Raw genomic sequence first — 14,150 nt, 5'->3', positions numbered from 1 at the left:
AGAGTGGGGAGGTGACGTCACGACTGATAGCGCGTAATATTGTACTCAAATATTGCTAAAATGTGTAAATGATCATTCTAATTAACGGAGAGCTATTCGTCTCGTCACGAATTATCGATTTCCGCCAGTCCGAAACCTTAAGAGTTCCTATATTGAAACCTAACCTCCATTTGCATTAATGTTTGTGTCATTCTCCTGTCAAACTTAATGATCAAAAATTTAAAAAGATCTATTAAAAATGTACCAAAACGCTTGCGGGGCAGCTGCTGCGAGTGCCGGCGGTTGTGTTGGCACCGAACGTGATTGCCACAGTTTAATATCCAAAGAACCACCAGTCCCAGCAATCGAGCACGACTACAGCGGTTTCGACATCGTCAAAGCCACTCAAGTAAGTAGCCCCTTTGTATAAAACCTCACTTAACGGCCGAATAACTCCTAGTATGGTGCCTTTGGCCGCGTCAAAGAACTAGTCGAAGCCGGCTATAACGTCAACCAGCGAGACAGCGAAACAGTGACTTTGCTCCACTGGGCGGCTATCAACAACCGCAAAGACATTATTCGTTATTTTATCGAGAAGGGAGCTGAAGTGGACGCTGTGGGGGGCGAGTTAAATGCAACCCCCCTTCACTGGGCCACCCGCCAAGGCCACCTCGATGCCGTGGTGATTTTAATGAACGCTGGCACAGATCCGACGCTCAGAGACGCTGAGGGTTGTTCTTGCATACATTTAGCAGCGCAGTTTGGACACACGGCCCTTGTGGCGTATTTTATCGCAAGGGGGATTAGTCCCGATTTGGTGGATAGGGCCGGCATGACGCCTTTGATGTGGTCGTGTTGGAAAGTTTGTAGTTTGGATCCGACTAGATTGTTGTTGACGTTAGGGGCATCCCCGAATTTGACAGATCAGCAAGGGAATACAGCACTACATTGGGCGATTTTGGCTAGGAATACGTCGGCTATTTCAACGTTGATTGTTCAGGTGAGATGGGTTTGAGTATGCATTTGGGTTATGTTGAAAGGTTGCTTTAGGGACAAGCAAGTCTAAATGTACCTAATCATAGGGGAGATACACCACTGTCGATGTTACAAACACAGTTAGGGGCTATTTGGATAGGTTCCAAAGTTGCGGAACGGATTAAAGAAGCGATAAGTAGTGGGCATACAAGAAATATTTTTACGAAAATTACTAAAGATAAGGTAAGTAGTTTTTATTTATTTTCATCAAGTTGGTGTTTGCTCTCCTAGCTTTAAAATGTCCTTGTATGGTACGAATTCCTAAAGCACAGCCTTTTTGATGGATCCTTTTTACCGTCCTGGCGTCAAACATTTTTCGTTTTTTTTATTCGTTCAAATGTTTAGAAGTCACCCGGTATAATTCTCCACGTTTTGGAAATAAAACAGTAAATAAGCAAACATTAATAACAAAAAACAACGTAAATAAAATATTATTTAACGTAATATTGGGGCTTCCCAAAGACCATTGACCGCAAAAATGAAATAAATACAAACTGATCCAGAAATATTGAGTCTGTGGGCAACAGATTTGTGCTCGTAATTTGCAAAATTGGAACCAAATTCGATTTTTCTTGACAATTATTTGACGTACAACCCCACAAGAATGTTAAATTGTTGTTAACTGGAAGCGTACTTCATTGGTATCCTTAAAAATTTAAGTTCAGTGTTGCCAACAGACTCAGTATTTCTGGATCAGTCCATTCTTTCATGAACATTCTTTAAATTGTCTTATACAGGGTGATTTTTTAGGGCTTACATTAGAAACTTTTTAAGTTCTAATGTACCTATAGGTTTAAAAATTCTGAGTTTAAATAAATTATTTTCAAAATGGCAGAGCTTCCGAAATTACTAGAAATTGGCGCTATTTTAAAAATTTTGAAAAGTAACCACACATTTTTAGTGCATTTTTGAATTCATCTTCCTGAACTGCGTAAAATTTACTCAAGTTGTTGGTACTTATCTGTCACAGTTTTTGACATAATTATGTAAATTTTTATGTTGAAATTATCATTTCAATAGTTTATTTAAAATATCACAACCCTTTGGGATAAGTGGATAATTTTTTTTTATTGAATATTATTTTCAGAATTATCAACTATCAAAATTCAAGACTAGTACCGGGTGACTTTTAAAGATTGTATTTTTTTGTCGTCAGGCTGGTAACAAATTTGAAATCTTAATTTGGCATTTTTAACTATCAAATTTAAATGTCAACATTTCAAACTCAATTGTCATAGACTTCCGCCCGACGATCGCCGGCATGGCAGTCAGGTGAAACGGCTCCATATAACTAGCTAGCAGGGAGGCCAGTTATTCAGTGTTGCCAATAGATTATTTTGTTTCAATCTTCAAAAGTTTTCCGGTAGAATTTTATCACAATCGTTATCAAAAAACGGCTCTAACTCAGTTTTTTCAAATGAAACGACTTTACTTTCTTAACGGCATCGAAAGAACATCGATATTTGTAATGATATCAATACGTCCTATACCTAGCCGGTCAGTGTTTAATAAGAACTGTGTATTCATGACTAAAATTTTCATTGTTGTTTTAAATTGTTCAAATTGTCCGTTTCTGTCACAACGAAAGTAGTTCGATACTCTTGTTTTTGTACCCATAGGCGGGTACAAATTTCTATATGTTATTTGTTCCAAATTTTAAGTAAATTTGCGAAACTTTTATTGAAAAATTACAAATAGAAAAAATGCTTTATTTGTTAAGCTCTGTTACCTGTTAAAATTAACATACGTATTTCTGATACACCCAGTATTCTTCTCCAAATTTTAAGTGTCGTAATTTTTATTGAAAAATTACAAATAAAAATAATATAATATTAATATACTATAATATAAAGTACACTTCATTTTATAAATAGTAAATACGCTTTTTCTCAGTAATAACTAATAATTATAATACCTTTAAAGTGAAAAAGTAAAAATTGTATGAACCTCTGGCATATCTCCGGCCGGAGGACCTCGGATTTGTAAAATACTGCTCTTGAATATAAACACTGTCATCATGCCTTTGCTATATCGGGTGTGTCAAAAGTCGCGGATACACTCTTGAGAGTGGATACTAGTGGCCTTATTACCCGTTAAAAAAATAATAAAAAAAATCATTGCTTCTTTTTTAAGATGCAGCAGCTCGTAGAAGTAGCAAAAAATGCATACTTTAATGTGGAATTGTAGGAAAAACAGATCTATTAACTTAATGATCCATATTAATGTTTTCTTGAATTATTATCTAATTTTTCAAAAAGACTTGTAGGAAAACATTTCCTTTGGTTTTTAAAATGAGTTAAAAACATCATTTTAAAAGTGGAGCAACATTTGGTAACATTTAGTAATGTTACCATGATAATACTTTTGGTTTTTTGTTTTTGATTTCAACCAAATGAAAGGTTTTGTGATTTTTTTTTTATCGAAAATAGTGTTCTGTGGATCTTTATCTAGCTGCGACTTTTGACACACCCGATATAATAGTATTTTATTTTCCACTTGTATATTATTGATTCTTTTCGTCAATCACATACGCATTATATAAACCTGTTCATTATGCCCTATGGACATAATAAGCGGACATCATGATTACGCCCGCTAATTCGTACTAATGTTGACAAAAATAAATCAATTAATTTTCATATTACAAGTGGAAAATAAAACATTATATATGTACCACGGGCATAACTCGATTTTATAAATCTCGGGCCGGAGGCCCTCGACTTTAACTGTTACCCTCGAATATAAATATCATCATAATGCCCTTGGTACATAAATAACTATTACAAACACTTCTACATTCTTTAAATTCACATTACGTCATTTCAAAATAGTTCTCTAGTTTCGTTTAGAATTTTTCCAGATGATTCTTTAGCATTGTTTCTGTTTTCTTCTCTAAACTTGTGTTAAGATCCTTCTCTGACTCGGTTCTAAAGACGTCTGAAGATTTGAAATCTAGACTCATGAAATTATTTTATAAACCTATCTTTAGATTCTTTTCGATTATAATTTTTCTATCTAGATTATTCCTTAGCATTGTTTATGTACAAAACCTAACATTCTAAAAACAATGTTGATTAATTGTAAAAATACATTTACTTTGTATAATATCTGTTTCAAAGCTATAAAACCAACTGGCACTTTTCACAATTGGTTTTAGTCGGTTTTCTTGACACTAAATTTGTCACTAGAGTATCAAGTATTAAAGATTTTGTTACTGTCGACATTATGGTAACAAATTTCGCAATAAATTTTTATCGATTAGAAATGAGCTCGAAATCTATAAATATTTTAATTTTTACATTGTTCAAGTTCAGTTTAATCTTTGTTCAAATGCAGTTAAATCTGTTTAGGTAATTGCGTTGTTGCTAAAAATGTGAGAGTGGTGTCTTTTTATAACTTCTTTTTTCATTCTCCCAATTTTCAAAAACTATTAGCCTTGTATGTTTTTCTTTCAGAGATTACGCTGGTGGTGCATGGTAGGCACCCCCTTTATGGCATTTTACATCGCTGGTTCGATTTTAGGCACAAATTTAATAATTTTAATCAAGCTATTTCTATTAGTGTGCTTATACATAGTTTTGCATTATGCCGGTCAAATTTTATACGACGATAGATTAATGGCACTTCTACCTCTTAGTATTTATTTATCAACAAAATTATGGATGTATTTCACATGGTTTATTTATATAATGCCAGCCACAAACATTATAACAACAATCGTCTTCCTATCTAGTTCAGGAATATTATGGTATTGCTTTCTCAAGTCATGGTTAGGTGATGCTGGTGTTATTTCAACTTCACAACAGCTGAGATTTAGGGTAAAGTACCTAAACATTGAGTTTTCACATTAATAATTAAATATCAACAATTTTAGACTATAATTGAATTGGCCGAACAAGGTTCAGGTGGTTTCGAACCGTCGACTTTTTGTTCGTCTTGTTTAGTGAGAAGACCGTTAAGATCTAAGCATTGCTCAGTGTGCAATAAATGTGTCGCAAGGTTTGATCATCACTGTCCGTGGGTTGCTAATTGTATAGGTAAGTAAAACTTAAAAAAACTTGGTGATATTTTTTGACTCGACCTTCTTGGCATATTCTTGTGTTTACATAGTCAGTTTTGTTTAACGAGTATAATGTTTGCCAAAACGAGTGAGCGCAGCGAATAATTTTTGCATATTTATGCAACTTAAACAATATTAGGCTTTTCAACGAAAAGGCTTTTCTACTTTTTCTATCATTCCGCGAGAACTGAATGACACTAATGATCGTTCTCTGCGCTGATGTCAGTGTGACATAAGATGATAGATAACTTGGATTCAACTTGCAAATCGTAATTGAAATCGGATCAAAGTCTTAAATGAAATTTGTTTTTTGGGTTGCATCGGCAGGTCTTCAGGCTCTTTATTTTATCTCAATCAGCCTGTATTTTACTGAACAAGACTGTAGTTCAGTTTTCAATATTTGAGACGAAGACAAAAATGCAGCATTTAAAGACGGCTCTGAAAACTTCTGAGACCCCCATGTCTCCCCCTTTTCCTCTAATGAAGTGTTGGACCCAATAAATTCAGTTTATTGTCAGGTTTTCAAATCACAAGGTTTTTGCTTTTACAGCACATTTTTTTAAATAATTATTCATTTCCAGCCCTATAACTCGTTTATGGTTAATCCTACAATAAAAATGCATACAACCATTTTGTAGTAAATTTTATCAGCTTTAATTTTGGTGAAAAGATAAAAATTGATAGGTGTAATAGTTTTCGAGATATAAGCAAAAAACCATAAAAAAACTGCTTTAACCTATTCCCCCTCCTCAAGCTCGCCCTCCAACCTCGGAAACTTTTGATATACGTCTTCCCAAGTGTAAAGGAATGTTTAAAAAAAAACTCCAACTCTATAAAGTTATTCGATCGATTTGTCTAATTTGACTGGGCTATTTAAAAATGTTAAAACTATTCATTTATAATGAAAAAGGCTATTAAAAAAACGGAAAATAAGGCTTCTACCACAACAATTGATATTAATTAAATTAATTAATTAATTATTAATTGATTGTATGCCAAGACTGAAGGTCGAGTTAAAGCACCTGCAATCACTAAAAAAATTTCAGGTGCTAAAAATCACAAATATTTCATCGGTTTTTTGGCCAGTTTAGTAATGATGTGTTGTCAAATGTTGTACGGATCTGTGAAATTTTGGCAAAACCAAACTACTTGTAACGTCACAACATCTGAAGGTTATTGGAAATTTGTTTTATCAATTGCGCAGTGTGACACGTGGGTTGCGTGGGTTGCTGCCAATACTTTATTCCATTGTGTTTGGGTCTTCACATTGTTTGTTTGTCAACTTTATCAGGTAAGAAATGAAAAAAATAAAATAAATAAAACGGAGGACTAACATTTAAGGCCAAATGAGAATCAAAATTAATTCATTGTTTTGTCTTAATTTAATTTTATTTTATATCTTAATTTATTGTTGACTTGTGAAATCTAACATTTTCATCCGATGATTTTTTGTTAGTATTGAATTTTTGACTTTAACAAAATGTCAGAAATTGATATTTTTATTTTTTACTAAGAATGCATATTTTGAATATAGTTAAAAGAACTCCAACGCGTCGTGTTGTAAAATAATTCAGTTGGAAGTGGAAGTTTGGGAAAAAATGAAGTAGAAGAATCAAGATAAAAAAATTAACAAACGAGTTAAAACCAAATAAAAATGTATAAAAAGAATAAAGACCTGTACATTCTAGTGTTCACTGGCTTTTGACTGAAAGAAATGACAAATAATTATACAAAAAGAGCAAGAAAGATGCAACTAAAAAAATTGAAAGAAATTGCATTATTTTATATTTTATTAATATTAATTAATATTATTTAACAACAAAAGAAAATGCATGCACTAAGAATGAAGGTAGAAACAAAATAGACAAAGAAAAATTCATTCGACTAATGAAAAAAAAAAGATTTTATTACATGAGAAATTATAATTGAAAAAAGTCGTGGGCGTCAAAAGATATTTAAGGGAAAAGTAAAAGAATACGAAGAAATATTGTAATCCCATTTTTGAATATATTAATAAATTGATAAAAACAAGATTTCTATCAAAACAAGGAAATGTAAAAAATAAAAATTGATGAAGGTTTCGATTGAAAAAAAGACAAATAAAAACAGTTTAAGAACATTTCTTTAGGATAAGGTGGAGGAAGAGAAAATAGAAAAAATCAATAAAATGTTATTAAAAGAAAAATCCATAAATGAGCCGTCTAAATGCAAAACTAACTCGTTGACAATGAGTTAGTTTTGAAATATTTGCGAAAAACTATTTTGGAAATATTTTCTGCATATTTTTTGTGTAATTAACATCTGCGACGCTCGTATATTTGTTTCATTGAAAATAACTTTAACATAGCTAATTTTTATAAATTTACATTTTTTACTTTAATAACCGTTCACAACATTTCTAGATTATTCACACCTTTTATGTGAAATAATTTTCCCATGGCCAACTACTTGCAAATATTTTAAATATATTTTTGTCAAAAATATACAGCGTGCTCAAAAACTGACACACCAACTCAATGGTGTGTGGTAGAAAATTGGTTACATATAAAGGTAAAAATAGTAAAAAAATTCTTTGTATTAAAGTTATTGATAAATAACGGATTTTAGATAAATGATATGTGGCAACGTTGTCAAATAGTCGTGATCGCAATTCGGAAATAAAATTACCGTTGGGGGCGCCACTGAGCTAGGTCGAAAACAGTAACTATAAATGGCGGGAAAATGTTTATTCGGATATTTTGAGCGTTGTACGCATTTTGGGGCTTCACAATTATTGCATTGCCTATGCGGAATGATTATTGTATCTTTGATGCAAGAAACTTATGGTGACAAATGAGAGATGACGAGGAAAACACGAAATACGAATGACTCTTTGGTTCACTTTCTTTATTGGAAAATTACTACAAAGACATTGAAAAGCCTACCTTTTGGCATAATTTATGCTTAAATGTATCAGCAGTTGTTAATCTTTATTGTAGTTTTGTAGATTTACCGCAGCATTTCATGATTTTTTCAGTGAAAAATTCTAACCTAAAATTCACACACTTCACTAATTTATAGGTTTCTTGAGCCAAACTTTATGTTCGCTGTGATCCATTACTTATAATCTTTAATTAGACAACTGTTTGATAACACTTTGTAATCAAAATTTAAATATTTTTCACTTTTTATCCACTTTCAAGTTCCAACAATAAACACCTTATACCACGAAAAACTACAGAACCAAAGTCAACGCTGGTTTTTACCACCACGTACTTTTAAAGTGATTCTTTCTATTGTAAGTAATTAACACTATACACGCAAAATTGTTGAACAATTCATTAAATGTCAGTTAAATGTGGAATTTTTACTGTTTTCGACATAGTTCAAAAGTCATCACCAGAGGGCGTCTAGTTAATTTTATTTCTGAATAGAATTTGATCAACAATAAAAATAAATTATTTTGAAACGGTTTCCTAGGAAATAATTGCCAGTGTTGGCACATCTACACTTGTGATTTTTTTGATGAATTTTAATTTTTTAAATTAAAGAAACTGCTAAAGTCTGATAGAAAATTTTAAAATAATTATTCATCGTTTTGTTAGGGAACGATTACCTTGTGTGAAGCATAAAAACATTAAAAAATAATGAATACCAAAAAAGTTAACACAATAAGTTTGTAGCTTCAGATTTTTTAAAATATGACTTTAGGTATTTTTTCAACATTTTTCCCGTAATCTGCACTTGCTTCTCAATAACGTACCACTGAGTTGATGCGCCAGTTTTTGAGCACCCTGTATAGATAAAATAACAATAAACATTAACATTTAGCCAACATTTGAAGAAAACGGAATTCAAAGAGTAGTTTTCAAACCAGTGTATCTTTGTTGGGAATCCCCGAATCTTTTTTATATATCCCATTTTGCAAGAGCGCATTTGAATTTTTTGGAGTGAAATGGAGCACAAATTGGATTTAGTTTAAATACTTTTCTTTTACAGAAACTCTCAATTTGTGTTTGATTTTTCATTCCGAAAAATTCAAATGCGCTGTTGCAATTCTGCTATGAACTGAAATGGGATATAAAAATATCAAATTATATTTATATTGTTTTGAGTTCAAAAAAACTATGATTCTCATTTAAAAAAATACAACTTGTATTGTGATATTACAGCTAAACGAATGATAACATTATTAAATTCTATGTAAAAAAGTGCTTGTATATTGTCTTTGTATTAAATGTGTACTTTTATAATAACGAAGATAAGAATTTTTTAAGATTTCACTAAAATGTCAAGTTTTGTTTATAAGTCGAAAACAAAGACCTGCTAACATTATTAAATTCTCTATAAAAAAGTAAAAACTCTCCTCGGCATGGAGTGCATTGGAGTTTTAAAAATATTATTATTGTTATTATTATTTATTGAATTGCATTTAAAAGTTTATTTGCAATTTGCATTATTTTGGTAACTGGCTCATGAGTATATGCTTCACGCCAACAGTAGATTCCATCCATCGTGTTGTGATGTCGGCGGACCGCCGAAAACAGTGTCCTGTGTATTAAAGTTCTGGATTTTTAAAGTTTAAATAAATGGTTATTTGTTAAAGGAAGCTGCAAAGTTTGTTACGTTTGTTCACACAGTTGTCTTGCTTCTGAGCTCTCCTTGCAGATAAACAGAATAGCAACTAAGGACGGATCCAAAAATTAATTTTGGAGGGAGAGCTTCCAAAATTTTTTATAATGGTGACAAAATTGAATAAAACGTTAATGTCGGTATGTTAAAATAAAATTCAAATAAATTTGTACAAAATTTAATCCCAAAAAAAAATTTTATCCAAAAAATGTTACAATGCAAAATTATATTTTTTACATAAAACACCCTGTTTTGTTCATTTTTTGATATTCTTTCAAAACCTTAAACTTTTAGTTGTCAACTTTCGGGCCTAGTAAATGTGTGAAATTGAAGTCTTTCGAATAGTGTCGTAGGAAAATTATAATTAAATTATAGTCTCGCGAATAAAAGCTAAGTTTTGACCAAAAAATGTAGATTGCAAAGGTGCTTAGACATTAAAAAAACTACACATTATTTTCTATTTTTTTGCTTTTTTGACCTTATTTGCATTTAGTCCTCCATTTAGTTCTGTGTTTCTTTATCGAATCATTTTTCAGATTTCGTGTCTTGGTATGACAACGAACGAAAGAATGAACAGAGGGCGCTACAGTTACATTGTAAGTAATGGCGGGAAAAGTCCATTTTCAAAAGGTCCGATAAAAAATATTCTTGAATTTTTCGATTGCACTTGTTTCGGTGTTTTTAAACCGGAAAATAAAGACTGGTTGACGAGTTACGATTTAGATAAGAATATCGAACATCAACCACTTTTGAAAAACAAAGAGAATTTTCAATATGTTTAAATATTGATTTAAAATAATAATCCAAAGCTATGACTGAGACATTGAATGATTGTCAATTTGTAAAGTTAGCTCTCTAAGCAGAAACATTCCTTTTTATTTTGCATTGCTTCCGTAAAGTGTCATGTAAATATTTTAATTGTAAATACGTAGTTTCAATAGGATTCATTTAATTGATGCAAAAAGAGATCAATATTTTTGCCTCAATTTTATCAATCTGCTAAAAGTATTTTTCACTATATCTAGAGACTTAGTAAAAAATACTTTAATAAATAATGATTAACTACAATAATTCTTATCACGTACATGCTGTAGCATTTTCAATCTAGTCAACTTTGGCATGTACTTAGATAATGCGATAAATGCACCAAAATCAAGTGTCATTCTAATTCATACAATTTCGGTGTAAACTTGACATTTCTTCACTAAAAAATCACTTAAATTGTTGCTCTAAATCAAAAATATCACGTTTTTTTTTAATTGAGTAGACATTTAGCTAATATTTAGCCTTTTACTAGTATGTTCTTTGCGCGTGTTGGCTTTATGTGTAATAAGCTTTAAGCGAAAATGTAGATAACATCACGTTTTACAGTAATGTTTATAATTAAACACTACTTGCATTGTACATTGTACCTATTATATTTTGTATGTAATAATTACATTACATTCACTAAAATGTGTGTTTTTCTAAGTTAAATCCCATATCCCCAACATGCATACAATTTTACATTTTTACTCGACCTCGAAATTACTAAAAGTAAAAAATAAATCGAAATAAAGTTTTTTCTTCTGAATTTATCGATTTTAGATCTGCGGTAGAGTTTCTTATTACCTAAGAGAACTCCATGCTTGAATGTATGCTATTTAAAACCCTTTAGAAATCCAAATTTGCCTTTCTCCTATTATCATTTGCAGTTTCCGAAAAAATGTTTTTTTTATCTTCTTGGCTATTTTTACAACTCAGTTGAGTTGATTGGAGATGTTTTACGAAAAAAAAAACGATAAATGAACAATTAGGGTCCTGCGCTCAAACATTTTTTTCTGTTTGCTGGCACATAAGTTTCAGCTCCAGCGTGTGGGGAACGCACTGCGGTGTTTTTTACTTTGCAATGGCTAGGGACATTTAGTAGGATGGTATCGCTACCGTTGAGATGGAAACGATACTTTTTTGTGATAAGTGACAGTTCATGTCAATTTTTTGATTGTTTGACCTGTTAATACCAACCCATCAGCAAAAAGAACTAAATTATCAAAAAAATGTTTTTTACAAAAATATTGTACTTAACTTGTTTGTAAAACAACTCCCAACTCGTTAGGTAAATATCTATTGTGTGCAACTATCAAAAAACGGCACTTTTTTTCTTGATTTTAAATAGTGAAATAGCACATTTGTTTATAGTAAGATAAAGTCTTGACAACGTAGTTAGGCCGACAATAGTAGTTTATTATACAAGTAAAGAAAAGTTGTTCATTGTCTGCCAGTGATGTGTTCACGAGCAGATAATGCCAACTTTTCTTTATATATAATACAAAGTTTTTTCTTATTTGTTCTCTTGTATTGCATATATACTTTTGTTAAATATTTTTACGGATAGAATAAAAAAATCACCAAAAGAATAAAAAATTCACTAAATGGTTATTCTATTAGTAAAATAAAAAATAACTAAATCAAATAATGTACCATAGTAACCACTTATAGAATAAAGGTGTACTACCTCTATTCGTATCCATGGAATAAGCAACAACATTATTAATACCTATTAGCTGTTTCAAAACTATAAAAACGCCAACGTCGTATTTTCTCTCAAACTGAGCTGTTATAAATTATTCATGCACTTCAAAAAAAATAATAGCTAATGTAATTAAAAAATCTAATTATTAATAATTATTTTACATTTTTTTCAACCTTATTTAGAAAGATAATTTGGTAAAATGCGAGGTTGGCGTTTTTATAATTTTGAAGCAGCTAATACAGCGTGTTAGGGAATGGTTTAGCAAAAATTTAAAGGCAAACAGAAAATGGCATGACAAATCGATTAAGCAAAATTTATATAAATAAAAAATGCATAGTTTTCCCAAAAACTCGTTCTGAAATTGAAGTCCTAAATTTTGAGAACCGCTGAACTAGAATTATAAAAAATTGCGTAAATTTTAATATAATTTACAAAACAGCAGAGGTAAATTAACGTCTTGGTCCACTACGTTATTCTTCTATTTCAATTTATGCTTTGTTATTAAATCTTACGAAAAAAATACAAAAACTTTTGCCAGAACCGGGATTCAAACCTCCCACAAATGAACAAGTTAGTCACAATTTTGAAAAATTCTAAAAACACCCATGCAACACCATCTCCGTTTTTTTAATGAAAAAATTAATTGCTAATAAACTATCATAAGCCACACAGTGGCTCTCAACCGGTGGGTTAACAAAAATTTCTGAAGAAAGTATGCAAAATTCAAATTCCACATTGTTTTTCTTCTGTTTTTATAATTTCAAACTCTTAAAAATTTGAAGAAACCATTGGTTCTTTTAATAATATTTTGCGAAAGCTTTTGCTTATTTTTTGACACCTAAAAAATTTCTAAGAGTTAGGAAACTTGTTTCTACAAATAGCATATTATTTACAGCCTGTATCATTACTCGCTCTCCAACGGGAAGGTGCGATAGTTTAGGCAATTATGAAGTTCCTTTATAAAAAAGTTCTAACACTTTGGGTTTGGTAGATAAGAACGTTTGAAAATAGCCAATCACAAAAGGACTTGCTCTGGAGGACTAGGGAAACAAAACACGTGCTAGAAAAACAAAAAGTAGGTAGAACGGACAATAAAAGTGGGCACTTGAATTATTTTTCATTCCTTCTTAACGCATCTACTGTGTATACTACACCTGGGAAAGAGCTTCTGGGATTGGTCACTTTAACACCTCTGTTACACAAACGAAGAATGAAAGACCTACTTTTTTGCATTTTTGTCGCCTCCATTGCTGTTACCACTAACACCTTTCCGGGTGAGGAGTGAGTTCTAATACACTGTGTATAGAGGGTCTAAAGACTTCAAAGTGCAGCAAAGCCCGGAGGCAACAACCACTCAAGGGATTTAGGCACTTTAGTCCCGAGGTATATACGCTATTTTTTGCACTGCAAAATTATTCTTTTTTGCACTTCTAAGACTAAAATAGATACTTTAGTTTCTGTCTACGGAAACTAAAGTGGATTATTTATTCCCTTAGGGATTAAATATGAACTGAATCCCTAGAGAGTTCATTTATTTCCTATGGAGTAAATGACCCACTTCAGTCCCTGTAAACAGTATCAACTTTAGGGCCGGAAGTGCAAAAACGTATTTTTTGGAACTTCTGGTTATTATTCACATAACAAAATCTCTAAAGCTCCGGAATTGATTGAATTTCACGTAAAAAAAAACAAAAAGATGTCATTGGGTCTCATTTTTTTCTGTTGTACCAGAACTGTACAACATTATTTTAAAAACTAGGTTTGTGTATAGAAAAATTTTATTCTTCATTAAATCAAAAATACAACAGTTCGTACCCCTCATTGCTGTTTCTGTTTTTCTTTATTTTTTTTCATTATTCAAAAAAGTCCCTCATTGACACTAATAATTCTGATACTTGAGAGTTCATTCTATTTTCGGTTAGGGGTCCTACGCCCAAATAAAAATTTTTTCGC

The 14,150-nt window shown here is 31.5% G+C and overlaps 1 protein-coding gene across 1 annotated transcript; it reads left to right on the top strand.

Moving 5' to 3' along the window:
• Positions 1 to 43: 43 nt before the first annotated feature.
• On the top strand, positions 44 to 11,140 carry Hip14 (Huntingtin-interacting protein 14). The gene is made up of 7 exons (XM_001809934.4): positions 44 to 388; positions 440 to 979; positions 1,030 to 1,197; positions 4,470 to 4,832; positions 4,889 to 5,051; positions 6,121 to 6,365; positions 10,222 to 11,140. The coding sequence occupies exons 1-7, from the start codon at positions 239 to 241 to the stop codon at positions 10,465 to 10,467; spliced, it is 1,875 nt and encodes a 624-aa protein (XP_001809986.1). The 5' UTR covers positions 44 to 238; the 3' UTR covers positions 10,468 to 11,140.
• The last annotated feature ends 3,010 nt before the right edge of the window (positions 11,141 to 14,150 follow it).

This window comes from Tribolium castaneum, chromosome 9 (genome assembly GCF_031307605.1).
Source record: "Tribolium castaneum strain GA2 chromosome 9, icTriCast1.1, whole genome shotgun sequence".
Lineage (NCBI taxonomy): Eukaryota > Metazoa > Arthropoda > Insecta > Coleoptera > Tenebrionidae > Tribolium > Tribolium castaneum.
This window is presented reverse-complemented; position numbering and strand designations above follow the sequence as displayed.